The sequence below is a fragment of the Branchiostoma floridae genome, chromosome 18 (assembly GCF_000003815.2).
Source record: "Branchiostoma floridae strain S238N-H82 chromosome 18, Bfl_VNyyK, whole genome shotgun sequence".
NCBI classification, from domain to species: domain Eukaryota; kingdom Metazoa; phylum Chordata; class Leptocardii; order Amphioxiformes; family Branchiostomatidae; genus Branchiostoma; species Branchiostoma floridae.
Window position 1 is genome coordinate 11,041,707 of NC_049996.1, and position 25,494 is coordinate 11,067,200.

The window sequence follows — 25,494 nt, forward strand, 5'->3', positions numbered from 1 at the left end:
ACATTTGGAAAAACAAACTCGCCACAACCGTTATGGTGTAATGTTGTCCAGGCCTATGGACAAGGTCGCTTACCACAAGGCCAGGCACTCGTGCCAGGTGTTGGAAGAACCTGCTAGTATCCTCTTACTGTTGTACACCACAGTAAGAATTGTCAATCTGATTTGTCGGTAGAAATTCGTGCCAAGTAGCCGTAAACATCACCTGGTGTCGGCCTTGTATCTGTGATACCATCGCCGTGTACCTGGACATGTGTCTGTGCCGAGCAACACATGTCCGTAACCTGGTAACCGCACGTCTGGGGTCTGATTAAGGATGGACACGTTCGGACAAATTAGTGTCCTCTAAGTTGGTCACTTCTAGAGGATCATTCGATGCAGGGCTATGGGTTTGGTGCGTATGATAGGGCTTCCTCTCAATGAAATGGGGCATCCCTTCTCCACACGCCATTGCAGCAACTAATACGCGTAAAACATCTGAATCATGTTCATCAATACAGGTTTTAAGAATGTCCAGGTGGTAGTACCGAAGTGTAAACTAGAACGATTTGTTGTGAAAATTTTGCAAAACCTTGCATTGATGCTCTGGATCTAACCCTTCAAACATTGGCTTTAAGGCTACCCCAAACGTTGCTTAGGCTTTGGTGTACTGAATTGTATCTATCCTCTGTCTCGCTGTTGGGTGTCCGGCTACCCCCGGTCAACTTAAGAGAGGAAATAGATAAGAGATGACACGAAGCTGTAGGGGATTACCAAGTCATTAATGCCGGGAACGTCTTCAATAGTTATATTTTGTCTAGAAGGAATGGAGGTATGTCTGGTTCTAGTTGTAGACTATCTAGGCTATTAGTGAAGACTATGTAAGATGACGTAAAGTGCCTTCGATTATGAACACATATACCATGGTGACCTTTAATATTCTATACTTGTCCATAATAACAGTGTATGTTATGCATATGGTATCAGGTCTTGTCTGAAATACGGAATACAGAATGTGATGGGAGATGACACGAAACCATTGGAGAAAATTAAAACACATATTCTTACAGTGTCGTCTTCAATAAACAACATACATTTGAACCTTATAGAAGATGACAGAAAGCTCTTCAAGATGGGCGACTCATTAACGTATATCAAAGACACTTGAAGTGATCATATCGAACGCCTGGTATTCGCTCTGTTCCATCCACAGTTGATGCATCATGACATAAAAATGTCTTGACGATGATGAGGTCACAACTTAGTGCCAACAACGCCCAGAATCTATTCCAATGGCTTCAGACCTGCTGACATTTCAGTGCAGCTGGGCAACTGATGTTGTAGATGTCTAATGGCAAAGGTATTGGAAAATACATCGTAATTATCCAATTAAAGGCATATTCTGTTCCAATAACATAAAGGTACACAACAGCACCTTCTAAGGTACGAAACAGTTGGATAGGTAATGGAATTATAAAGGTTGATTCTATATCTAACACGGATCTCTTTGTAAATAAATTGAAGATGACACACTTCCTATTAAATGACGATGAAATCTTGATTATCTATAAACACAAAAGGCCGTCGTCCTGACGACTGATTCTGATGGATTCCGAGGTTACACTCGGCATTTTTCAATGGAAGTTAGATTCGTGACAGCCAAAACATTGAGTAAGGTGAAGGTCCTCGGAGAGACAACTGTCCTGTTCCCTTAGGTTATTGTATTAAAACTGTTGGGCGTCATCCCTAAGTGAGCTTTGGTTTTAATGAGAAACAGGTAAAACAAGATCATTGTTTTCCTTTGGTCGTAAATCTGTTTATATGAGGAACATCCTTCAAAGACAGATTTGGTTAAATGACTGTTAGACTTGAGATTCTTGTTCAGTTACTGATGAAGGACAACGATGTGGTCTGCAAGGTCTGTCGGTCTGACCGTAAACAAAATTATCTCATTAACTGGATATTTAACCTTAATCAGCGTATCCTTGGAGCTGAGCATATTCGCTTTTGTATGTGGGGCATTTTACAGCTGGTGGACCTCCCTGTCGTGAGACGTAGAACCTCCTCAGACAGCTCCTATTGCATTGGCTGGTAGACCATACATAATCATAGTTTTCGACAATTACAATCAAGCTAATGGATACTGTGCCGTAATCTTGTTGATAAAGTATACTTTGACATAGACTTGATCATCAATAACGTGCATCCCTGTTGTCTTTTGACCTGAGCAAAATCATTGCCTTCAGACATCCAACACCAAAAAGTTCAGCCATCAATGTTCTGGGGAATGTCTCCCAAAAGTGCTGCAAAACCTCAAGATGTTATGTTAAGATGTCTTCTTCTTATATGGAGAGTACAAAGTACTACAATTGGCTCCTCAAATGTGTCAGTAAAATACACAAAAGCAACGAACTACGTTTAGGATCTAGAAGCAAAAGATACAGATTCAGTTCGAGTTAAACTCATTTGCTGTAATAGATATATATATAACACTGAAACGTGTAAAACAGCGATAAGCAGGTGTTCTTCGTTCATATCAAATAGCCATGCCGTGCTAAAATTAAGCCTGTTTACCACATACGATGTCAGACACTAATCTACCTTATTAAGATAAAGATCGGCTAGCAGTTGAACGAGATTCGGAGGACGGGACAGAAAACACCGAGATCACAAGAGGACAAGGAAAATGTACTAGAAACAGCTGAAACTGATTTGCACAAACGTTGGAAGAATTCTGGAGTCACATATTTCTTCGCATTGACTGATTACATGTCACTTTCAGGGATAAACATGTAAGTGTTAATAAATCACATTTAGCACCGTTGGTCTTTGATGATCGGCCAAAGACACACTGACACAACCAAGAGCTGACAACTTGAGCTGGGTTTATTCCGATAAAGCCCTCATTCTCTCCTCTTGGAACGTCAACAACTTGGAGAGAATTTACAACCCCCATTATGTAGTTACCAATAGTAGTGACCGATTAGTGTACTTGGCACGGGAGCCTATCTGTCTTAGGCAACGGCAGACAGAGGGAGGGCGGCGCTGTAAACTACCTATAGTAACAAAGTTACAAAGTTAACGAAAATGAAAGTTTTGCTGCAGTACATTAGGAAGCCGCAAGGGGTGCCATTATCGAACTTGACCTTCGTTTTCCTGACCCCTACCCACCTACCAAATATCATCAGCATCCATCCAGGGCTTATCGAGTTATGCTGTTAAGTGTTAACGCACAGACAGACAGACAGACAAATACGCTCAAAACATAACCTTTTGGCGAAGGTGATTAATGACGATGAAGCAAGTGTGATAGCAAACATGCGTAAATGTATTATTTTTTCATAAAAGTACATCTTTGCGTAGGCTTTACGCGAGCTTAGAGATTCGTGTACTGATGATGAGCTTTATGTAAGTGCATGTATGATGGTCGTTTAGAAGATACTTTACAACGCATTCCATGAAGGTGATATCCTGTATCAGGCTACCCCTCCCTTGCCCTGATGTCAACTGGTATCCACCAACCGATTAGTGATCCTTCAGGCCCGCATTCCTCTCTTAAACTAAAGTGTTATCAAATTATCCTGGATCGTGATGTTACTTGATGCCTGATATGCCAGAAATGTAAAATCGTCTGAGTTTTATATGAGATTAATGTGAACCACATGGTTTCGGTGATGGGTATTGAGGTTGGGGGAGGACAATGACACGCATATCAGCTCATGAGAGGCTCGGAAGAGCCCCTAAAAGACCTGTGTTGACTGTACCGGAAATTTGTCAAGGGGAAACACCTGTATAAGTGCTACATAATTGTGCTCCACATGGAATAATGAGGCATACCAGCAAAACAGTACGAAAATAATACTTTGTTTGGGCGTGGCACGCCCGTCCCACTTGCTTTCGTCTCTTTTGGGGTTTGTATGAGAATTGATAATCAGGCTATTACAAAGAGAAGGGCAGCAGGCAAAAAAAAGTTACTTTCATTCTCCCAGATTATGTTGACAATGCACATTGGTAACCGGTTTAGCATAGCTATATACACCATCGGCGACAGTAGATGGTTAGAAATCTTAAGATTAACTAGTATTTATGACACGCGTAAAAAAGTCCCGATATCTATCTGACTAATAGGTTAGCACAGCGTAGACCAATTAAATAAACACATCCATCGGAAAATGTGGTAAAAACGAGTTCTGGTCATTTCCAATATGGCGGCTATAATGTCTGATTTGATTCTAAAAGCATTCTCAACACAAAAGAAGCTACGAAACGTATTGTGATGCTAGTACTACATAATCACTCTTCCTTTATCCACACCCTTCCTCTCCCACCCCTTTTACAATTGTATTCAGACGTAGTGAAGTGTTTCAATCAACAGCGACCAAATGTTTACAAATGTTACATATCTGTCGGCGGCGTTATTACAGACCAGTATCATATATGAACCCCTCCTTTATGAGATACACGTGTCATACATAGAGATATGCCTTGTGGACGGTCGGTAGCCACAACACCATTTCATCAGGAAAGCCACTGTTGCAAAGAGTGCCAAAAGGTGTCGCTACATATTAGTGTCCAAGTCTTATAGAATCGGACAAATGTTTCTGTCCGTTTCGAATTCTGTCAGCTATAGAACTCAAAATGAGAACAAAATGAAATAGTAATTTAGGAATGTGTTTCTAATTGGTGATCATATTTTATTCCATTGATAATGTTGACATTTGAAGTAATAACTAAAGTTTCTTCTCTTGCTAACAATATAAAAAGTTCCACTGATACAGAGCCAGCCTACACTATTTGTTAACACAGCAAGGCGGTCGCTATGGTTCTTTACGAAACGAACGTGCGTTAACTTAGAAAAAAGTGACAAAGAATCAACAAAGTCACAAATATTCTATTTAAGTGTACTTTTATGAATGACTACTTTCAATCAGTGGACATGTCAGAAACACAATGTTTGATGGAGTTTTGTTCAATGTGACTGAAGAAAGTTTTCGGTGTTCTCGAAAAGAATTCAAAAGTAGGTCACCATACAGATTTGCTTTCAATGCCTGAAGCTTTCAAAGACCGTTTGTCGATCTAAATTTAGATTCTTCAGACGTTTTCTTCTTCGCTATTGACTTGCTAGCAGCGCCAGATTGTTGCGAGCCAGCCAACAAAGCTAATATGTGTGGACAGGTTTTTGTGGCGTTCCTTTGCCGGAGCGCCCGACAGGTTTTCTACCACGTTAACCCGCCCTTGCACGCGGCGGGGGGCGCGCCTTTTCTCGGTATTGTTCCAGTCCTACCCCGTGCCTTCCTCACACGCTACAAAGAACACCGCACGGACACAGACCCTTTGATGACAGCATTTTCAGCTCTTTTGCTTTGTCCGAAGTTTGAGTTCGAAGCTGGCACCGCCACTGTTCCAAGATGCTGTGAAATCGATCCTACAGCCCCCCTCCCCATGGGGCTTTTCACGTCTGCTAGCCTCGCCTCGCTTCTTCCCAAAGCACGATTACATGGTCCTCCTGTTCCGTCCAAATTCCCGCGGCTCGCGCGTACCTTTCGCTTCCTCTCCCTGACAACGCGGCGTTGCCGTGCTCGGGGCACCGCTGGGCGGCAAAATCAGACCGCTTCCTCTAGTCTCCCCAACCCCGCCACAATCCGTCATCTTACCCAGACAATTAAATCTTCCAACTTCCACTAAAAAAACAACCCGTTATGTAAGACCCTCCGGCTAGAACATCATCAACAGAGTTGCCAGAAGTATCGCCCATCGTGACCCAGTCTTCCCAAGAGGGAGACCCACTCGCCCTTGTGGCTGACATCCTACCCCAGAAACCGTTATCTCATCTAAACCCACTCCGTAAACAGACTAGGAAACATTGTCAGTAAATCAAGTTACACGCGCAGAGAGATGTCCAAATGAAGGCCTGGACATCCCCGTTTGTTGTTATGATTAATGCAGAACCTTCCGTTCATCTGACTGTTCCAAACAGGTGACAGGCAAAAATAAGAGCTCCGTCAGGCGTCATTTCACTTCTTGGCCGGAAATAAACAGATGCCTTTGAAATATTTCAGTGCGATATGTTCGCAGATAAAGAGACTGGTGAGAGAAGATCTTTCATGTCGACGTCATTTGACTGAAGCGCCATGACAGCTGGAGTGATGAAAGCTATAATTACCAAGAATTTTAACTATATTAACGTCGGGACATTTCAACACATATGATTTTGGTAATAGTGTGTCCTTACTTAGTGGTGTAGCTAACTGAAGGTAAGGACACTATGATTCTAAGACTTGAACGGACTTGAAAAGATGACGTTTGTGTATTCGTCACTCACTTACGTCAACATTCCTATAGTCTTAGTGAGGAATCCTTGTCGTCAAGTTTGTTCATAACTTAGAAACTTGACATCACGAAACATGGCCAAAAAGACTTCAACAGATCCTCCTCAAGAGACCGACCATATTTTTAGCTTCTAAGAGATATGCGCCAAGTTTGTGCGGTGTATGTCACAAAGCTGGACCTCCGGCGAACAAGCACTCCCGCTATGCACCGCATGTAGCCTTCTCTGTTCTAATTTGGAAAATTGTGTAATTAGCATTTTATAGACACTACAAGATAAGAGAATTATCCACCAGTTTAGCGCCAAACTATTATAAACCATAGCCTTACTGACCCGTGTCTCCACTCATTACTTAATTGCTCATTACCAGACTGAAGTCGCTCCAAAATAAGAAAGTCGTCTCAAACATCAAAGTCGGGCTTTTCTAAATATACTATCGATAACTACCCTACTTGGCATCGTGGCTATATTTTGCAAAGCTGTACAGTTTTGTACTTCCCACCATTTCCCGTGCCTCGTACATTCGGTAATCATCTGCTTATTTTTAAACTTTCTTGAGTCAAAAACAGGAAAAGGATAAAATGATCTATTCATAGCTAAGAGGACGGGATCGAAAGGCTTGCCTTACGTCATGTACATGTATATACATACATATATACAGTACATCCTTGCGTCTTGTCTTTCGAATTCTTCCTACATCACATTGCCCCTTCATAAGTTCACATTGTGCTTTTGAGCAAAATATTAAAAGACGATTAAACCAACCCTATCATATCGAAGCCGCGTCGCTAACCTCTTAGACCATGTATTTTATGTAACGGAGCGGTTACAATCGTCGTAAGTCGCTGCACGATTTTGATAGCGTGGAATTTTCAAACATACTGTGATGAAACAGCATTTTCCGCAACAAGACAACTGAACTTTGCAGGACACTTACACGACAATCCCAAATAATACCCTTAATTTGCAGATGGTACGACGAATTTGACCAAGCCCCTACCCATGATAGTAATACTTCATGCAACCATATTGCACAGGGTCCCATTATTACCCATCATAACCATTCATCAACTCCCAACCCTGTAGACCCCACCTCCAGCCCTAATGTTAGACTAATGTGGTTACAAAACAATCAATTAGCAGTCTGAGCCCGGGGAGTTTACTGGACTTTACCCAACCCCAGGTCTTAACTCTCCCACTAGTGTGGTCCTCATATAAACTCTTTCCCAACCAAGCCACATCCTTAAACCCAGGATTGGATGAAGCCGTACGGTGCGGTCACATTTGATTTTGATGTGCCGAACTTTCGGGCAGGTTGTGCCAGAAGTCCTGAACCAACCATTGGCATAGTCTATGCTGCAAGACTTCTCCGTTGACAACTTGTGGTTATGATTGACTGCCCGGCTATTCCCGATAAACGAAGTTATAGACATTACCCAACATGTCAGGAAATGGACAGTGTGGCGTCATAATTATAAACAGGGGGATGTAGAAAAGCTGCTTAATCAAAATGAAGCTGGAAATTGAAGTTTTCTTGTAAAACATTTATGGCCATGGATTCTTCTTTGATCACATTTATTTGGCATTGAGCGCAGCTTGTAAAGCTTTGTTTTATAGTTTCCCCCTTAAATCGTTAAACTGTTATGGCTGTGAATTTCTCTTTCCGTTGAAATCTGGCAAATTAATCTGACCTTCAATTTCCCTAGTAAAAGATTTATGTACGTGTCGTGTGTCGTCATTGATACGTTTATCTCTCCACTATAAACCGTTGGAATACCAGACCAGTCTGTGTCCTCAACAGACAACACAACACGGTTTAGGTCTATCCTGGACCCCGGACGTTTCGTTACCAAGCTGAATAGCTGATACAGCAATGTTTTAAAGGCACCCTGGGTAGTAGATAGTTTCGCCAAGGAGGTTGCGTTTTTGGTAGTGTCTGTATGTCATGTCCTGTATGCCATGCTCTATCAAAGAAATGATATTTTAGAGCCCCCTGGAGGCTTTCCTTATTGTTACAGCAGAACTTTTGGTTTTGATATCTCGTATTCTATGCAACCTATGCTCAGGATTTTTAAGTAATAGATAGCTCCTGTGCTAGGAATTAAAGAAGTAACGTAACTGGGCCCTTGAGTTTAGTCATCTTTTGAATGATAACTTAAATCAAAAAGGTTGAAAAGAGGAATCTCTTAAATGTACCTTTCAGGACAACACATTAAGAACAACAATCAACGGCTGAAACACACAACAACCTTGGGTGGTCCCTTAAAACGACGTCTAATGCCTCTCTAAGCAATATGTATCGACTACTACTTACACCATTTTCACAGTGGCTAACTCTAAAACCTTCTTCCATAGCATTTAATACCTGAACACTTTTTAAGCAACCACCATAGCAAGTTCAAAGTCATCTTAATTCTTCTTTTTTCCATGGAGAATTTCTTCCCTTCGTTTTAAGTACGTCCATCTAGTATGAGGTGCAGAGCGGGATTTTCCCGACCTGGTAATGAACGTGTCTCTATTTACCTTCCATTAGCGAGCAGCCGACTTGAAAGCCTGCTTTGCCTCTTTAATGAGGCAGAAAGACGAAGGTTTTGACCTGCACTTTCCCAGAGTCGTGCCCAGACTAGTCTGCCTTACCCTGCCAGTCGTCTTAGCAGTCATTAAGGCCCACTTATTTCCAATGACCACCACTCCTTTAACCACCCTTGTAAACCGGGCTTGATAGCCCAATCGCTGCATGTTTGGGAGTGCTTGTTCACAGGGCGGAAGCGTGTTATGTAACGAGGCTTTCAGTTCTTGTGGAAGTTTTTCACTGTTACAACGATGGCGAAGAGCGAAAAATATCACCCTTGATTCATTTTCGCTGACATTGACATCATTTGCCTTTTTTCTGTTAATTATATATAAACTTCGATCCTTCCCAAAATGTGGAAATTAGTATGATGCCGTCATAGTCTACTCACCCAGGTGTATTATAGGAATGGTGGAAAATCTAGTAGATAGATGGTCTAAGACTATAAAGCGTAAGAGGATGGATACTAGAGTAATACATCAACTTCATCAAGTAATAGATAAGACTCTCCTCATCCTCAAACATCGAACCCACTTTACCACTGAACCTCACACTCAAAGTTTAATATCGGATACATAAATCTTATTTCCACTTACCAGCCGGCCTGCTCTGTTGTTATGAAGTCTCATTCTCGAGAAGATGTCCACCGAAGTCTCGCGAGAGTCCAGGAAATCCTTGGAAAACTTGATGCCGTATTCAATGTTGTGGCTACAACCTCCCCACGACCAATCGTTGTACGACTTGCCGCCGCCACTGTTCGTGTGCAGGACCGCCGTCTGTCCCTGCGTGTACCCCGGAGGGTAGCCTGGGATCGGGCCGCCGGGGATGGCCCCCGGGAATGAACTGGGGGAGTAGGTAGGAATCTGAGGCTTGGTGGGGTAGTCATTGTCACAGCCGCACGTGTGCAGCTTACCCAGGCTACAGGCGTTGGCCACGGCGTGAGCCACTCCCGCGGATACCGACGCAAAGGTGAAGGCAGTCTCCCGGATACCTGCGGCAGGAAAAAAGAAAAACAAACTGTTTCAGTACAAAGTTGACGTTTAAATGCTCTAACTTAGTCTAAAACTTGAAAGGTATTTGCAGCTTATACATAGCCATCGCTTCCACCATGTTGGTGGACAGAGTAGATCCAAGATGGCTGCCCGTCATTCGGCAGGTACAGACAATGACCGAAAGAAAGGAATTGGTGCTGTCTGAATACACAAAAGTAAAAGTCAACATTTTGTTTCAATGTTTCGTGCAAAATGACATGGCGGACATTAGCATACGAGTATAAGTTATATTTTGACCGTAAACTCTCTTTGTATATGTTTTAGTTTCATATACATTTTCTTATACCTAATGTCACATTCTACATATTCTGGCAGGAAAAATAACCATAGTTTAATAATTTACGACAAGTTTTAGATGGAAGACTTGAAACATTAATGTTGACAAGAGGTGCACTGCGCACGCCCTAAGGCATGCCGGGAGTTCGAAGCTGCATTCTTTCCAAGATGGCGGACTTCAGTGATTGTGACAGAGCGGTGGACTGATCAAAGCTGGGCCGTTATCGCGCGAACCATCTGGTCCGACCTTGTCCCTCTGCTGTTTTTGGTCCGAGATAAAATTGTCGTTTCGGACAAGGGGATAGATTTATCATGGCGATGTTGAAAGGGATTCTGTGTGAGTGTGAGTGACGGGTCAGACTGGTCAGAGTCGGGGAAATTAAGCTCCCATCTGGCAATGCCTGTCTTGTGAAGTACCCAGTCCAAACAGGAAGTCCAAAGAAGGCATTTACGATAAGTTTTGTAACTTAATTATTGGAACATATGCGCTTACAACAAACATGCTCAAACTCAATGTGAATACTCACGGTCAAAAGTTTCATTTCACAAGGTGAATGGGATTGTTGTGAAAACAGCAAACTTGTTTCAAAGGTCATACAACTCAAGGACATATTGAGTTTCTTCAGCTGAAAATAAAACCGCCCTTGTCACAAGTTTTTTTTCAAGGAATTTTCTTTTCAACTCTATGGTCCTTCGATTTTCACGCTCAGCCTGCACATGAAAATCCGTCCTTTCAATGCAGCATTCGAACTGAATTTGCCCAGTCAGACCGTGAGCGGTGTAACAGGTGTATCCCGCGGACACGACATGGCGAGACATTTGGGGACCTTGTTAGTGGAAACAACTTCATCCTAGCTCTTGAGTCTTGTGCTCAAGACATGCTGAAAAGCCTGATGCCCACAAGCGATTACTACAGCAATGCCAGTTTGGTGCGATGTTTTACTTTGGACGACCTACCTGTCATCCTTCGCATCATTGCTTGACAATTGTGTCAGTTTAATTCAGGTCCAACTTGGCAAACTGAGACTTGAAGGGCAATGGATTAAAAAAACCATGACCTGCAAATTTTTTTAGTAGTTTCTACCATCTATCATGTGTTAAAATGCTTCATTTGTCTTGCAATGTTTACTTGAAAAGCCTTGGCCCCTTGTTGACAAACGTCTTTCTCATTATCTTCTTGATAAACACCAAAAAAGAGATCCTCTAATCAACAAAATCCACACAATTTTGTTTTTTTGTACTGCCTTTTTTTGTATTGCATACCCGGTAAACCGCCTTGTCAGAATATAACCATCCCAATCTAACAATCATGTTCTACAAAGACAGAACGATATATTTCATATTAATCATTTAGTGTCATGGCTACCGGACTAAAAAGGGCTATCGCACCGAGTTGATCTTATCGTCTGAACCAGCTGTCAATCATACAAAGGGAGGCGTTGTCTGTTTGATGACAGTGGACTTGGAGAGGCTTACGGTTGTCATCGGCTCTTGAACCGCTCAACTTGACAAGCACTTATCTCCCCGGGGTCTGCGCTGTATCTAGAAGGACGCGCATGTCAGTAGCGCCTTGGCGTACATGGTACAGATTCCGACACTCTTTACACTCTTGTTTTTCTCTAGCCTGCAATTTTCCCAGTGCTTTACATCAGATGGAACCTATAGCCAGCTGTTTTTCTATCATACAGGGTTCAAGGATAGATGGTATCGTATTTTTCCCTAGGCGCCTTTATCCAAATCTCTATCCCCAATTTATGTTGGAAGCCTATCTGTGTTGGTTGGTAGTAATCATAATACATTGCTAAACTTTCCTCCAACACAAATAAAGGTATACACGGATCAAATTTTCAACGACCACAAACACGCATGCACAAACACACGAGTACATTTCGTGTAAAAGAAAACTCGTTGTTACTACAAACAACATAACGTTGCCCTTGCTCGGTAATCACTTCTCTTCTATATTTATCGCAGTTGTCATCGCCTGATCCTTTCTACTTTAGGAAGGAGGGGCCTGGAAACCATCTTCATTATCTGCAGATGATTGGAAGGGGGGGGGGATATAATGAGTTTGCTGATACATAGGACATTTCTAGATATCATGAAGCTCTGTGATATATATGCTAGATCTGGTCCATAACGGATAATTGAATGCCTTGTAGACACAACATGATTTGATGGGGGCAAACACTCGCCTAGACGGGCTTAGCGGAAGGTAGGTGGCATGCAGTAGGTGGCAAATTGGTGATTCACTTTCTTTGAGACACTGGGTACTTGCGATCTCGCTACTCTTGGAACAAGACTATGTCGCAGAGGAAACTCAGATTTTAAGAGTAGAGAAGTATCAAAGCTCGTTGTTGATAACATTACCGTATCATTTCTAGAATGTGTTGGAACCTGAGAGGCAAGGTCATTTCGTATGCTGTAGCCACTACCATTAAGCTCCAAGCAGATGTACAACTTTGGCCCGTTTGTGAACGCCGTATTGTAGCCTTTTGTCTGTTTTGTCAAATGGGGTGCTTTTTCTTTGTTCGCCTTACAATAATAATACATCCAATTTGGCTCGCCTCTGACGTGTTGCCAAAAAGAAAATATCCCAAACCCTTACGTCTTCCTTCAGATTACGCCCCCAGTGGCTAGCGACCACCCTGGTCCCCAGCCCCCTCCCTTCGACCCTCCCGAACACACTGCTATTACCGCGCAGTAGGTGGTCGTGGTCAATCCGAGACAGGCCCCGGCTTCTGCTGACAGACATGTACAATAGACGCCCGCACTTGACCATGTTTGCAAACTTCACACCGACACGGACTGAGAGATAGGTCTGCTGATATTTCCTTCAAACAAGTGGGCGGGACCGACTTCCTGCTCGTATTTCTCGACGTAAACGACATAATTATACATTGTTGCACGCCGCTACCGCGTCTCTAACGCGTCAGAGACGCACAGAAGATTCAAGTGGGATGCAGTCAGTGCAGTGAGTGGCTCGCGTTTGTCGTCGGTGCGTTTCAAGGTCGCGACCCCGTACAGGAGATTCCACTCAGGGTTTACCGGACTTGGCCGCGTACACAGCCGCCCAACATGCGGGTCAAGTGGCGCTGTGATTTCACGTCATTCAACGGCCTACACTCACATGGAAACGGGGCATACAAAACTTCTGTCCCAACGGAAACGCGCATACATACATACACAGCTTTGGTACATAATAGACCAAAGCGACTCTACCCCCCAAATGTATAGCCTAAGGTCGCAAACTGTACTCATCTGCCATCTAACTCTTCTGGCGTCTTTTCTGTCAGACAGTCTTATTTGACGAATTTCTACTATTTTTCCAGCAACCTATGGAGCCAGGTAGAGGATACAAAATCTAGGAGAAGCTGAAGCGCATGCGAGAGTGGTGGATAAAAATGAACTGTCATCACTATCAGCTACCTGAGAACCTCCTGTATTGTCATGTTACAATTTGGACAGATGTGTAAATGATCCAGTGTGTATACGAAAATGATAAGTCCGTCTACTGTATTCTCTGTAACCACACCAACCCTTAATGCGGTACACACCTATCAACGACGTGCTAAAGTTCTGTGTACTATCCACAAGCGCGCGGCCGGGCCTCCCTGAGTGATTGACGAAGCCCAAACAACGCGGCAAGCTAGCGGTCACGAACTTGGCAACTCCTCGCCACCCCGACATCTTGTTTTCTGTCTCTTTAGTGTCGGACGGATGTTGAAATGTTGGGCCAATTTGGCTATAATGATTACTGCGACGACAGACGCGACGTTTGTGTTCACATGAATCACACACAATGTCCTGCGAGGGAAAAAAATGCCAAAGGAGGAAATGCCGGGCATTTCTGATAACTGCAAAGCGTTCAGTCGCACCACGTTCTTCTATAAAAAGAAGGCCAGGTCTTCCCCACACCTGGCCCCGTGACGCTTAAGGAATCTTAGAAGGAATACTTGAAGGAGGAGGACACGACCTCTTTGTAGTGGTACAAATTTGTCGCCTGCTCTCTGAGCACCTGCCTGCCTACACACGGGAGGCCTGGTGGAGAGAATGGGATAGGCTGTTCAAAGTCACGTGTCGGTGACGTCATTTTCTCTCCCGCCATGTTGGTTGATTAACTACTTTCAAACCTCCAAATAAAGTCATTTTGTGTAGGATTAGTGTCAAAATCAACGATGAAGATCTGTTTATCAAAGGCAACTGTGTTGTGAAGACTGTAACCGACGATACAAAAGTAAAGAGACTTTTCTATCATCCAGAACTTGACTTGACTCGACGTTATTAAGATCCACAATTAGCTTAACAATACGCAATTACAATGTAGTTACTCGTCCTGTGGTCCTTATCAACAAACATAACAGGACAAAAACTGTCTAAAAAGCTCCCGTCTGACAGCATAGTTGCCCCCCTCCCTACCAAATATTCACAACCTCCCGACGCCAATGTAAATGTCTGTCCTGGCAGATTTAGTGAGGACGAGTTGTTGGGGTTTTGGCAACGCGTCAGGACGTGAGGTGATTGCAGGCGACGGTGCTGATGTCCTGTGACAGTATCTGGATATCATCAGCGCCGTGCCTTCAGGTGGTACTTAACTACATGTCAGCTAACACCTTTGTTCGCTGGCTTCTCACCTTTTGGTACGATCAATGGGAGGGAGGGGCTCTTTTGTTGTTCCCAAACATGTTTCATATTTTCATCATATCCCACCCGTTGTGATTATATACATGTATCATACACCTAACCTGTTTCCTAGACTGGTTGGTTAGGTTGTGTGAATTTGTGAAAGGAAAAGCATTAATTTTATTTAGTCGTACATTTTTTTGTAGAGCTTTGAAAGATCCAACCGTGTTGAAAGTTCCTAAGTCTTGTAAAACGCATCCACAATTTTCCCATAAATCCACGGGTTTGCTGTCGTGAGCCTATCTTGCGACGAACGTACAAAAGGCCATAGTCGCTAAGTTTTTTTAGGCTTCTCCATTAAAGGATTTCTTCGTGTCACATTGAATACCAAGCCATCGCTCATACCTATCCATGGACAATGTCAGGAAGACAGCGATGTGCAATACAATACCGAGTCGACACTTTAAAAGTCGACAATAAAGATAGCAAGCCAAACTTTTAAATCGTGGCACGACAATAAAGATAAGACAATTCCAGACTCTGAATGTGCGTGAGACAGTAGGAGTCATCTAGGGATAAGCTAATCTAATCTCACTGGCTGGTTTGGCGGAGTGATCAGTCTTCCGTGGCTGCTACCCGGGGCAAAAGGTCCCTGACATGAGCTTATTACCTTTCAGAATCCAATCCCCTGTCCTAATTATCTCTACTGATGAACAGCCGTATCAATGGGTCATTGTGGAGGAATGCAGGATAGCCATAAATGTGGAGATGGAGTGTCGGACTGAAGATTTATGATCACCTTGCGGGATAATTGTGCAGCTCTCCGCTCTCTTAGGACCATCTCCAGTAGTGGGAAAACACACAAGACAAGTCTTCTGCTGTATTTACTCCAAATGCCCGGCGGCGTGTTTCTAAATATTTCTGCGCGGCGTTGTTCTGGGACTAGTGCTTTATTAGAACGGGTCAAAAGTTCGTGCTGCGAAGTGCCCGCTGGTAAACTACGCTCCAGTCGTGTAGCGGCGAAGGGCGTCTCGTGATTTAAGACTTAGAACTTCGCACGCGAAAGGGTTGCGCCTGTTTGTAGTCTGGAGCGGTTTAAATGAAGGAACAACAAGTACTTAATTGTGGGTTTGGAAGCGGCGGGTCGGTTTTGTACCTCCCCTACACATCTGTGCGCCCTGAAATTAAACCATTTGATGAAGTGCTCGCTGCTGGGGGAGAAAATTGCTCGCTCCTGTCCCACCTAGAAGTTTGTGTCCGCCCCCTCGGCTCGCCCCCGCGTACACTGCGGTGTGACGGATGGAAACAGCGGTGGAACACGTTCATATCTACTGTACCAATAGATCACCGCACCGGGCAGGTACTTTGGATTGCCCTCAAGAGCTGGTAGGGACGGGCCAAGTTAGTTCCCTGTCTTATGGCAATGGAAACAGAAGTGAAACACGTTCATATCTGCTGTAGGAGTATATATCAACGGTGAAACACGTTCATATCTGCTGTAGGAGTATATATCAGCGGTGAAACACGTTCATATCTGCTGTAGTGTAGAAGTATTAGTATATAACATAGGTGAAACACGTTCATATCTACTGTACCAATAGATCAACTCACAGGGCAGGTACTTTGGATGGCCCTCAAGAGCGGGAAGGGACGGGAAAAGTTAGTTACCTGTCTTACGGTAGTGGAAACAGCGCGGTGAAACACGTTCATATCTACTGTACCAATAGATCAACGCACCGGGCAGGTACTTTGGAAACTTAGCACGACAGGATGGCCCTTAACAGCGGATTGGGACGGGCCAAATTAGTTCCCTGTCTTATGGCAATGGAAACAGCAGTGAAACACGTTCATATCTACTGTACCAATAGATCAATACACCGGACAGGTACTTTGGATGGCCCTCAAGAGCTGGTAGGGACGGGAAAAGTTAGTTCCCTGTCTTACGGCAATGGAAACAGGCAGTGAAACACGATCATATCTACTGTAGGAGCACATATCATGAGATCAACATAGCACGGTGGGATGGCCCTCAACAGAGGATAGGGACACCTGCATCTTTATTGGCACAACTTTTTTTTCAATTGCTGCCTTCTATTTATCTCCAAACAGGAGTACTGCAAGAGAGTTTACAGGAATGTGACGTTATGCGGACAATTGTCCGAAAATCTCCTTGGAAGACTTGCGTATGATAGGCTTTTTTACGCTTCATAGTGCAACACTGGTACTTTCAGGGCTGAGGCTTCACCATAAAAGTTATAACCTAAACACGCGCCTGCCTATAGACAGTGAGTAAGCCACCTTTTTGTCTAGGTTCATTTTTCGACCACAATATGTACGACGAAAAGGTCAGATACTGTTCTTTCAATTGTTCTCTTTTCTGCGAAAGACAGAGTTTCTGGAGTTGATAGTAATTCTGGCCGGTCCAGTTATTCTCCAAGCAGATCCTACAATGCACACTCCTAGGTCGGCTACACTTCTTTGCCAGAATGTGTTGTGCTACCGTAGGATCTGCTTGGAGAGTAGGCCCGGTAGCATGCCTGCGAACCCTCCATTACAGCAGTGTGTCCCACCTCCGGGAGGGGTCCTTCTCCGGGTTAATAACACACATCGTAATTCTTTTTCCACCCGCCGTCAGAACCTCCTGCCCTTTCTCGTCAGTCCCAAACGATCCTGACCACGCCAAACTTTTCTCACAGTAACCTCACACAGATTAATTGTAAACGCTACTTTGCCAGCATGGAAACAACTCCAATCCGAGAAAGAAAACAAAGCAATTTCCTTTGCCTAACATACAATCACAGCTGTCAACCATCCATACTACGGCTTTAATGAAGATCCATGAAGATAAATCGGGTCATGTTTTGGTCTTAAGTCACCCCCGCAGCCAGTCTGACCTCTCCCTGCTTCTACAGATCGTGTCTGACAGGACCACGAGGCCGAAATCCTCCTTCTTGCTTTAAACCAACTTTTATCTGCAAAACGAGAGACTCCCGTAGGGTTTACACGGTACAGATCAGAGGAGATAAACGGGTTGTCCCTCCTCCCCTACACAGAACAGACCCTGCCCCGGCCCGTAACACGTCTCTCTGCGGTTCCTTATTTCTGATAAAATCCTCATCTAGAGTTTCTTCTCCCGGGTTAGCCCATAAGGGCTCGGCTTGATCCTCGCGACAGGGGGCTAACCCCTCTCCAACCACCGCCGGTCCTTACCGAGCACACCGCTCTGACACAGAACGATCACGTAACATCGATGTACTGTTCTCTATTCGTTTCGACACGCACTGAAATTGCATTGCAAGTGTGGTGCGCCCACTGCGGGATAATGAGTTTTAGATTGGGACTGCCTACCACCCTCCCTCCGCTACCAAAGTCCTATTACAGCAATGAACTAGATACACCCCATCTGTGGTGGCGCGTATCCATTCTCAAGGTCTTGATAAGATTATGGGAACTCCTATATCCCTGAAACCGCACGACAACAGTGGAGAAATGTCTAGAATGTTACTGTTGTGTTGAAGGACGAACGGGACTTCAACTCGCGACTTTTGGTACCACATAGATGGAGAGAGGATACTGTGAATGTGAAAATGCTTGCGGTTCAATGCGAATTCGAAACATTTCCCTTTTTTAGTTTTAGAGTAAAACCATGCAGTTTCAACTGCAAAACTTAAACGGAGAACATTCTCTCTACAGCGAAATTCAACCCCGGTGAACATCTCCCTCTTTACAGTATTGCTATAACTGTATATTAATCGTTAAAACTGTATAACTGTTATAACTTGTGTACCAGTTTGCACTAACCTTTGCTAGCGATCTGAGTGAGGTGCGGGTTCTTGTTCTTGGTCTCCAGGTTGGAACAGTTCCATCGGTGGTTCTTGAACTGCCACTGGCACTCGTGAATGGCGATCTGCACGCCCTGTATGGCCGCCGCCGTCACGTCGGGGTACTCGTAACACAGTTGGAGCTGCTTCTTACTGAGTCCGGGGAAGGTTCGGCACACGGTGTTGGCGTTCAGCACAGGGTCTTCCGGAATCTTCAGGCCCAGGATGTCGTTCCCTGTGGCCCTGCGTTACACCACCACCGAGAAAAAACATAGAAATAATCACTCTACAAACCGAACTTAAGATTGCTTAAATCGTTAAGACTAAAATCTAAAATGTATGGCTAAAATGTAGGTAGAAGCCGCTTAATTGCACGGCCTATTTGCCAGTGAATTTCGTGCAATTAACCGGCTGGTGCAACCGCACTGTGTTTGTGATTTTGAGATTCCGTGCAGTTAACTCAAGTATGCGTTAATCCGTTGTGCAGTTAACTGGCTTCTACTATACTATACTTGTGTGAACAATAACACAAAATGTTTTACTAGGTCACGAATTACACGAGAACAGTGAACAAAACGCCTTTTGAAATCGTCTCTCCCTATAAACTACACTGCATGTGAGCTTGGAGCAGACAGAAGCGGTTAAAGGGGTCGAAACGTGTCTGAGGTTTTCCTGTTGTATTTGTTGTCGTGTTTATTTGTTTTCCCAACAAACCACCACGACGTAACCCGCCTTTTCCCGGACACGCGGTGATATGCTAATAAACAAACCATAGAAAAAGCCACGTGCCGCAAAACCATTAAGTACACCCGTGTTGAGATAATGGTAATTCGAAGTTTTAGGCTACGCTAGAGTTTTTCTAATTTCACGGCTGAGAGAGAGACAGATAGACAACGAGTCAGTCATAGCACGGTTAATCGGTTCTGACTGGAATGTGGAAGGTCGCCCTCAAGTCGTCTGAACTTCTCTGATACTAAACTTGAAACTGTGAAAAATTGGGGGCATCGCCCGAAAGACAGCAAAGTGTCTTCGCCGGTGGGCTGGATACTGGCCCCAGATAAGGCGCAATACGATCAATCACACGGCTTGGCTGGAGGCTTGCTTCTTCCCAGCACCCTTCCCCTGTCCTGCAAACTCGCACTGTTCTTACAAAATACTAAAAGTGTCCGGCACAATCAGGAAAACCTTTGAAGCATCCCTCCGACGGACGCACAAACAGGTCAACTGGACCAGACCTAATCGATTTAAAACGTTGTTCTACCAGCCCCGTTTATTTGCCCATTTTCGCTTCCGCAGTGGAACAGGGTGAAAATTGAATGTTGAGGCGTGAGGCATGCATACTACCCGGGGAGCCCCGGTCAGGGAGAACCGGGAAAATAAGGGGAAAACAGTCGCTTCAAGCGGAGACAATTGATTCTCCCGACGTCTCTATGTCCACTGCACCTATTGTCTCTGTGTGTGTAGCAAGCAGCACGTACGTACACGTACAGAATGTCTCGGGCCTACAAACCGCGCTAGACTACCAAGTAGTACTAAGTCTTCCGAGTTGGTGCTGTACGGACATACCACCCGAAATCAAATTTTGCCCTCTCCGCCCTGCTTTCTAAAGTATGCTAATAAAATGAAGCGATTGGGTGGTCAAGCAAGAAAGTGGAATGTTTGCGTGGACACCGAAGCCGGACACAAGCAGGGTCTAGCGTTACGTCCGTGCCTGTCCGCCCCTGCCGACCTAGACCCTACCTTCTCGGGAGACACGCGTTAACTACAGCTTACGGACCTGTAAAAAACACAGTGTATCATTACAGTAGGTTTTCGGACCAGACACCGTCCTATCTTACCTCAGTTCGGGCACCAGGCTAAGCAGGACCCAGAAAAGTATCGTTCTCCACATTGTTATAGTAAGGCATCGCAGCGGCGAAGGCAGAAGGTGGTGTAAGGCATATCCCGTCGTGGTGGCGGCCTAGCGCCGTCCTTAATTGGAGGGTCCGTCCCGGCCCCGCTGCACTTCTCTCCCGAGCCAAATTCCCAGGTCCCGCGCGGCGGCACACCTCGCCAACAAATGTAGTAATCCAGAAGGGTTCTCTCCAACTTGAACGCACGCCAAGGAAACACTGTCTCCTCCTCTGCCGGTATCGGGCAGGGCCGCTAGTCTAACAAAGACCCCTGTGCCCTCACCAACTCTCGCACCGCGAGTTCCTCAACTCGTCTGACGGGGAAGAACCCAACACCGACCGGTCAGTCTGTACGTGTCGTGTGCACCACCACAATCGCCCCAAGGAAAACCCTCATCACACCAACAGGGTGGGACTCGAGACCGTAACCACACGTTCTCTTGTGTTGTTAGTCATCGAGGAAAGTTGCTCCGGTTAGCACGCGTTCCTGGTGGCACTATTAGGGAATACCCAACAGCCTGCTAGGAGAGGACTGATCTAAATGGATAGGCACTGACTGTTGTTTCGTCTCAGCGTGACCAACACTTAAAGAGAGACCTCCCGGGCCTTCTGAAAACAGCTGTCTGGTTCGGGTCCACTGGATCTTCTCAGGGAACGAAAGGTCGCGAGTTCGAGTCCCGTCTGTCGTCACGCGGCTGACTTGCGTGGAACAAAAACGGGTTTTAGTCCTGAGAATGGGACATTAAACAGATGCTATACAATTATCTAAAGCAATATCATTTTCAAACGACACCTAGCATTTCCATCTTGCTATTGCAGCATTTCAGTGCATTTTCTAGAGACATAACTTTGTCACAGTCTGTGAGTTCTGCCAAGTAGACTTTAGGATTAGGTACCCAAGTTTCTGGTGACAAGAAGGGACATGTTCCTTAGTGATGTAAACCGGGAGATGATCTCAGTTGGCCCACAGTCGACCCATCCTCGCACTCTGATTGGCTGGCGTAGCGCAGAGCGATGTAACTCAAGAAATTTCTCAGGGCTGGGTCCGACTTAATTTGCGTTTCACGGGGATAAGGAAAACAGGCTCAGCTTTGATGGCTTCTTAATTGGCAATATCAATGGTGTGCGGCCGGGGCTATCCAGGGCTGAGGCCGAAACGATCAGGTGGCCTCGTCTGATCACGGCCGCGGCCATCGTAACTGGGTACCGCCTGGACCCGTCCTACCGCCTACCCTTAATTACAAAACCTGCCACAAAGTCACGATTCCTAGTATTCAAGCAGATGTTGGAAGGGGGGACCTTTTCTGACAAGTGAACGGTTACCGTAACCGGGTACCGCCTGGACCCGTCATACCGCCCCCTTAATTACAAAACCTGCCACAAAGTCACGATTCCTAATATTCAAGCAGATATGTCAATGAATGAACTTAATTACTCCACAATGTTACAGGATACAACGTACGCAACAGCTACTAAACTACATACAGATACAGTATAACAAAATATCATCAGTAACATTATGGGAAGGGGGGACTTTTTCTTTACAGGTAAACGAGGAGGCCAGGGTTACGATTTCCCCTGTGAAGTAAGACCGTAAAGAGCTGAAGTTCCAAAGGAAACCGCCGAATCTATACTTGCTTGTCGTTGGGCTACAATCATAATATTTTTTGAAAAGATGTATCAACATCACAAAAACCTACATGTTTAAATCAAAAAGCAACAAACAAAACAAATAATTGTACTGTAAACATAACCATGGTCAAGGACATCATAATTGCTTACATAAAAGGCGGGAACCGTTGAGAAGAATAGTCATCAGTAGGACTATGCCTTGTTCTTGGTCTGACACTACCTTCACCTGTCCCCAAGTAACCTCAGAAAAGACATATAGTCTCAGAAGATATACCTGACACTTGAGAATTGAATTACAGCTAGAAACAGACAGGAGCTCCGCTCTGTCGCTCTATCACCGAGACAAAGGAACGTGTGGTGCTTTTCCAATCGTTCTACCACTTTAAATCGTATTTCATCCCATGTGTTATCATAATTACAACGTATGTAACTTATTAAGTCATGTCAAGTTTAATTATTATGTTTGCCTAAACACATAGTTTTTTGCTCCGTTTCTTCCTCTACTTCTTCTTCTCCAAACAGATACCGGGATACCGCTAAATACATTTAAGTTCGCTGGGATTTAATTTCGCGGTAGCGGGAAAAATGACTTTTCGCGGTGGTTTTAAGTTCGCGGTAGCACCATGCACTGTAGCCTCTTATTGCCATGGAAAAATGTTCGCGGTGGTTTTAAGTTCGCCGTGAAGCGGTTTGACCGCGAATATTAGACCAACGCGAAAGTTTCTGCATTTACAGTAAGGTCAATGGTCTGGGCCAGACGGCTGTCACCATGGTAACTGGTATGGTAGCAGTCGTCCTATGTTGTACGCTTTCATTATTCCGTTTAGCGAGTGGCAGGGCAGAGCTGGAGGGGCTGGTCACCATGTATATGAATATGTTTGAGTACGAATACACGTAGCAGTAGTTTGTAAGGCTAGACCATGTGAAGACATACAGTATTTGCAATTGTCGTCTTGTTTTTTAATCAGATTTGCTTTTCTCATCCTTAACCCATAGGAATAAGAAAAATGCCTTGAAACTAAAAAGCAAGAGTACTTTTGATGGATTAAAATTGTCATATCTTCCTATTTGCAGCCTTGTTGACCGTTCTTGGTCTGACACTGCCCTCACGTGTCCCCAAGTAACCCAAGAAAAGATATATACTTTCACTAAATACACCTGACACTTGAGAATTGAATTACAGAAACAGACAGGAACTCTGCTCTGTCGCGCTATTACAGGCACAAAGGAGCATGCGGCAGTTTTCCAATCGTTCCACCACTTTAAGCCGTATTTCATCCCATATGTTATCATAATTACAACGTATGTAACTTCTAAACTCTCATCAATTTTAATTACTATTTGTTACGTTTGTGGCATTATGTGTGGCGGAATAAGATGGTTTTGAAACTAGACAGCAAAGGAACTTTGAAACGATGTTGATGGATGAAGACTGACATATCTTCCTGTTTGCAGCCTTGTTGGCCGTTCTTTCTGACTTTTTCCAAATCGAACCGAACGTTGTCTTAAAAGAATGCACAAGGGTCTAATGGTTCGCACTTGGAGTGGTAACGTAACGACAGGTGCGTATAATTGCAGACATCTTGTACTGATGAGTCCTCATGTTGAAAAATTGGCAATGGCTGGGACCGTGGAGTACACCTGGCCATGCCATGCCGCGATGTCTGAGTCTACGCCGTATGTTCTCGTTGTACAAATTAGGTACAAAGCCACAGGGTGATCTCACAATGACGCGCCACCCTTGGAGAGCTGCAGGCTGCGTTCATTACCTACAGCACGAACTTCAACTTTTCCCAACTTCTGCCGCCATGACTCACCTCATGATGCTGACTCAGTAGCCAATCAGCGCCGCGGGTTGTCTCTCCAAGACTCTATGAATGGGAGAAGTGGTAAAGGAAAGACGAAAAAATACATCAGACTTTGCGCAGCTGAAAATATGTCCTAAAACGTAAGCCCCGATCTTTATACAGGGCTGAGTTTGCTCCATAGGAAATATTTCTCTTGTCTTGGCTTGGGGAATACTGTAAATGCAGAAGCTTTCGCTTTGGTTTAATGTTCGTGGTTTTCGCGGTTGACCCTTCACCGCGAACTTAAAACCACCGCGAACATTTTTTCATAACAGTAAGAGACTACAGTGCATGATGCTACCGCGAACTTAAAACCACCGCGAAAAGTCCCTTTTCCCGCTACCGCGAAATTAAATATCTGCGAACTTAGATGCATTTACAGTAGTTTGGCCATCCTAGGGCCTGTCCAGCCGCCATAGGCACGGTGCACCTGCCGCGGCTGTCCGGCAGCCTAACGGGACAGAGACAGGTGCATGACCCCTAACTCCGCCCACCGGACTCTTCTCATATGCCCTGCCTAGCAACTACCAGGCTACCAGGCTCCGCAGGTCGCTGTAAAATAGTAGAGATAGGCCAGATAAGACAGAAAACACGCCAGAGGAGTTAGATGGGAGATGAGTAGTTTGCGACTATTTTTCCGACTACCTAAGTGCTTAGGCCAGGCCAGCTCCTCTCCGTAAAGTATCTCCATGTCACACAGTCCTGTGTTCTACTTTCCGCAGTCTTAAATCTGGTCCTTCCAACTCTTAGGAGGTTTAACACGTAGTCTTTGGGTTTTGGAACTCCTGTTGTTCTCACATATATCACACCAAGTATTTATTTACATCTACTCGGGAAGAAAGATACGGCATGTGCCCTCTAGCAGCTTTCTTTAGAACTGCAGGGTTCTTTTAATTGCAGAAACAGGACAAGTCAAGATGGTATAGATGAAATTTGTTCTGTAAAGATTGCCATGGCATTAAGCTTGTTTTTTAGCGTTGTAGACAGGTTTTTAGGTCATCGTCTATTCTAACGGGTCCAGTATGCGCTGTTGGAAGAGCCGGACAGGTGGGGCAGGGTGGGTGAGTTGTGATGTGCGTGCTCGGCGGTAACGAGCTGCTTTGGTCAGTTCCGATCCACTGACCTCCGCTGGACACTGCTGTCCAACACTGGCCCACACATGGTCGGTGTGAAAACGTCTGGATTTGACATTTCGCCTCGTTACTGACTACATTGATGTAGCTACGTTTTATATATACACTTAAAATTATCCAGCATATTTCATTGTATAAGATGAGATCTGCCATTAGGTAAAGTATGTATTAGCTAACATGAAAATTGAAGGGTATATTGTGATGTCTTTTAATAATGTGTATTTAAAGGGGCTACTATCCATTGTCATGATATCTTTTCATCAAAAATACCATAACCGTTACTCACGGCGGAAGTATAGTTATTGAGAATTTTTCGCATCCAAGAAGTCATACAATATGGCA

The 25,494-nt window shown here is 44.5% G+C and overlaps 1 protein-coding gene across 1 annotated transcript in view; it reads right to left on the reverse strand.

The window, feature by feature from the left end:
* Window positions 1-21,115, reverse strand: part of LOC118405723 (protein Wnt-10a-like) — a 30,670-nt gene extending 9,555 nt beyond the window's left edge. The window contains exons 1-3 of the mRNA XM_035805400.1: window positions 20,487-21,115; window positions 18,629-18,891; window positions 9,473-9,867 (exon numbers count right to left, since the gene is read on the reverse strand). Of these exons, the coding sequence (XP_035661293.1) occupies window positions 9,473-9,867; window positions 18,629-18,891; window positions 20,487-20,539 (711 nt within the window). The 5' untranslated portion in view covers window positions 20,540-21,115. The remainder of the gene's footprint in view (window positions 1-9,472; window positions 9,868-18,628; window positions 18,892-20,486) is intronic.
* Between the last annotated feature and the right edge of the window lie 4,379 nt (window positions 21,116-25,494).